Source organism: Myotis davidii, unplaced genomic scaffold, assembly GCF_000327345.1.
Source record: "Myotis davidii unplaced genomic scaffold, ASM32734v1 scaffold991, whole genome shotgun sequence".
NCBI lineage: Eukaryota > Metazoa > Chordata > Mammalia > Chiroptera > Vespertilionidae > Myotis > Myotis davidii.
Genome location: NW_006283137.1, coordinates 539,181 through 542,410, shown reverse-complemented (window position 1 = coordinate 542,410; position 3,230 = coordinate 539,181). Strand labels below are relative to the sequence as shown.

Sequence of the window (3,230 nt, the reverse complement as noted above, 5' to 3'; positions counted from 1 at the left end):
GAGCACCTGCACCCACCCCTCCCTGAGCCCACGGGCCTCTGCTGGCCTCTGCTGGCGTCGGCACCCTCAGCAATGACCCCAAGGCCTGCTCCGACGCCCTCCTGCCACAACGGAAGCTCGTCCCCAATTGTCCCTCCTGCAGAATGAAGTCGCCATGCTCAGCACCAGCCTGTTAGGAAACGCCCTTTATGGAATTTTCTGGACTCGACTTTCCCAACTCCTCCCACTTTCCCCGGGAACTGTGTACTGCGGAGAGAGACTGCACAAAGGCGGGGTCCAGGCACCTCAGGGAATCAGCACCCAGAACACCGACTCCTCGGTGTTCCTGCCACCAAGGCCCACCCGGAAAGCCATGGGCCCCAGGTCCTGGGCCGCTGTCTGCACAGCCCACGGCCCCGCGTACAAGGAGCCCCGGCTGTGCGGGGGGGCCGGCTTCCGGCTTCAGTGTCCGCTCATGTGCTGGGCACGGAGTACAGCAGGGCCGCCCGGCCCCACTCGGCCTGCGGCACCAGGAACCCCTCCATGGGAACCGGCTCCACCAGGAACTCCACGCGGCCGTCCTGGCCGGGCTGGGCCTCAGCCACCGCCAGGTCCACGACACGGTACTGGTTGGCAAAAGCCAGGCCCAAGAGCGTGGGCTTCTCCGGCCCCAGGGGCCCGGTGCCGGGAGGGCCACCGCCGGCCCCTGGGCGACAGTGGATCCGGAAGCAGCGGGCGTGGGGCAGCGGGTAGGACCAGTGCAGGGTACAGCTGAGCCGGAGCCTGGTCGGGGGGCCCGTGCTTTCCGGGGCCGCCCGCTGCCAGCCGACCCTGGACACGGAGAGGGCCTGCACCTGGGGCAGAGGGCTCAGCAGGCTTTCGGCATCCACCACCTGGTGGAGAGAAGGCACAGCATGGCTGGGGAGCCCCAGGGGCTCATGGAGCCGCCCCACGCGCCCCACTCCCCGGCACCCCCGCCGCCTCCCTGAGCCCGAGGGGAGAGGACGAGGCCGCTCAGCTCGAGCGGCGTTCTCCCTGCTGGGCGTTGGGACAGACGCCTCAGCCGAGCCCCAATGAGGCCGAGGCGCCCCAGAGGCCTGACCTGGATCTCCCCGAGGCGACAGACGAAGTCCTCCTCCTCCCGGCTGCCCGGAGCCCGGGAGAAGCTGACGAAGAGGTCCTGCAGGAAGCAGCTGCGCAGGCTCAGCTCGTAGCAGCTGGAGGCCAATGAGACACGGGTCACGGCGGCCACAGCCACGGCGGCCCGGGCGCCCAGCTGCTGTCAGAGGCCCGAGCCGCAGTGGGAAGACAGACCCATCCCAAGTGGACCCTGGTGTCCGTGGGGAGCCCTGCACCGGAGGCGGGACCACGGCCGCGCCCAGGGCACGTGGCTGGCTCCCGGGAGCTGCCTGGGGCGCGGGTCAGTCCAGCGCCCCTCCTTCCCTCCAGTTCTGGGATTTCTCAACAGGGGCCCTCGCCCACCTCCAGTCCCCACCAGCGGGGCCGTCCTGTGTGGGGGCCTTCTCTGAGGTATTAATCAATTGTTGTGAGCGGCATTAATTTCCCGGTGTTTATCTTGCCCACCTGGCCAGCTTGGTGGGGGGCCCCCGCAGGGGTCGGGGTCTGTGCCTGGAGCTGGTTTCTGCTGGGAAAGGACACGGGACTTGAGGAAGAGGAGAAGCCACGCCAGGAGTCCCTGAGGGGTTCCCGACTCCCGGGGCATGGGGCCGCCCCGACAGGCTGAGGCCGCAGCGGGAAACCAGGGCGGGGCGGAGGCAGGTATGCGGGTGGGTGCTCAGGACAGGCCCCTCCGCGGTCTCCTGGCCTCTCCCTGACCCCTGGGTGCACTCCCTCTTGATGCCACGACCAGCAGGAGGCTGAGAGCCGACCCCCCGCCCTGAGCTGGGCCACAGGGGTGCCGCCCCCCCCAGAGGTGGATGCCGGGCACTGCCCACACCAGCTCCCCGGACCCCCACCTTCTGGATGCCTTCCCCGCAAAGCGTCCCGAGAAGGAAGAGACCTGGGAGACAGGCAGGAGCCAGCTCGGTCCCCTCACCATTCAACGCCGAGACGCCCCCGATAGAGCAGCTGCCCGCGTCCCCTGTGGTGAGCTCCAGAGCCACTCTGACCTCCGACGTCCCCTCCAGCTTATACACCAGGGACAGGAAGAGCTTGGGGGGCACCGGGACCTGCAGGGAGAACAACCTGGAGAAGGAAGGTCCTGTGATGAGAGGCCACAGGTGAGAGCCCGGCCGCCAGGCGGGCCCCCCACCCCCCAGGGATAGGGCACTGGGGCGGCACGGGCTGCCACGCCCCGGTCCTGCCACGCTGGGGACGGCCATCCCCCAGGCCAGACCCCCTCGTGACTGAGAAATCCCTGTTCTGAAGTCCTCCGGACGAGGAGCTAAGGCGTCGCCACACAGGACCAGAGCGTGGCGCGGCCATGGGCTGGGGGGCCGGAGGGGGGGCGTGGGGACACTTCCAGTTTTGCAAGGTGAGTGCGGAGAGGCCGCACAGTGTGCGGAGCTCACACTGTGGACGCTCAGAACCGGGTCAGGTGGTCGAGTGTGTGTGGCGTGCTTTTCGCTGCAATAAAACCGCCTGGGTTCTGCCCTCCGTCCTCCCCTGGCTCCGCCGCCCAGCTGCCCAGTCAGTGGGTCCACGGGACAACGGGGGAAGCGGAGGACCCGCGCGCCTCCTCCTGCCCAGGCACCTACCTCACAGCCACGTGTCCCACCTCGGGCGGGATCCTCCCCCGGATGAGCAGGGAGCTGCCCCCGTTCCAGGCGTCAGCCAGGCAGCTGTGCATCCTCACCCAGCCCTCCCCGGGCCCCTCCAGCCTGTGCTCCCCAAACAGGGGCTGCGGCTCCTGGGCACCCGGGTGGTACCAGGGCCCCACCGCCTCCTCCTGGAGAGAAAGCAGGATTGGAGGCAGCTGCGGGCACGCGGCAGGGTGTGCGGGGAAGTGATGGGGAGAGCAGAGCCGCCATCGGCCCCTCGTGAACGCCCAGGCCCCTCCTCCCTCGCCCAGGCCCAGAGCACGGAGAAAAGGGAGCCCCACTGCCCAGCCACCCAGGGTGGGGGCCACACACCTGGCCGTAGCAGACCCTGCGGGTGCCCATGCCCAGGCAGAAGGAGGTGACGAAGGGCAGGGAGCAGATGCTGTGGGTGGGCAGGTAGCGAGTCAGCAAACTCCAGAACCTGCAGAGGAGGGCGGGGGGGGCGGGGGAGGCAGCTGAAGTCCGGAGTGG

At 69.2% G+C, this 3,230-nt stretch overlaps 1 protein-coding gene across 1 annotated transcript in view; it reads right to left on the bottom strand.

The window, feature by feature from the left end:
* Window positions 1–165: 165 nt before the first annotated feature.
* ENGASE (endo-beta-N-acetylglucosaminidase) overlaps window positions 166–3,230 on the bottom strand; it is an 18,169-nt gene continuing 15,104 nt past the window's right edge. Inside the window, 6 exon segments of the mRNA XM_015562695.1 lie at window positions 166–872; window positions 1,082–1,258; window positions 1,560–1,621; window positions 2,036–2,184; window positions 2,697–2,887; window positions 3,072–3,180. Coding sequence (XP_015418181.1) covers window positions 453–872; window positions 1,082–1,258; window positions 1,560–1,621; window positions 2,036–2,184; window positions 2,697–2,887; window positions 3,072–3,180 — 1,108 coding nt within the window. The 3' untranslated portion in view covers window positions 166–452.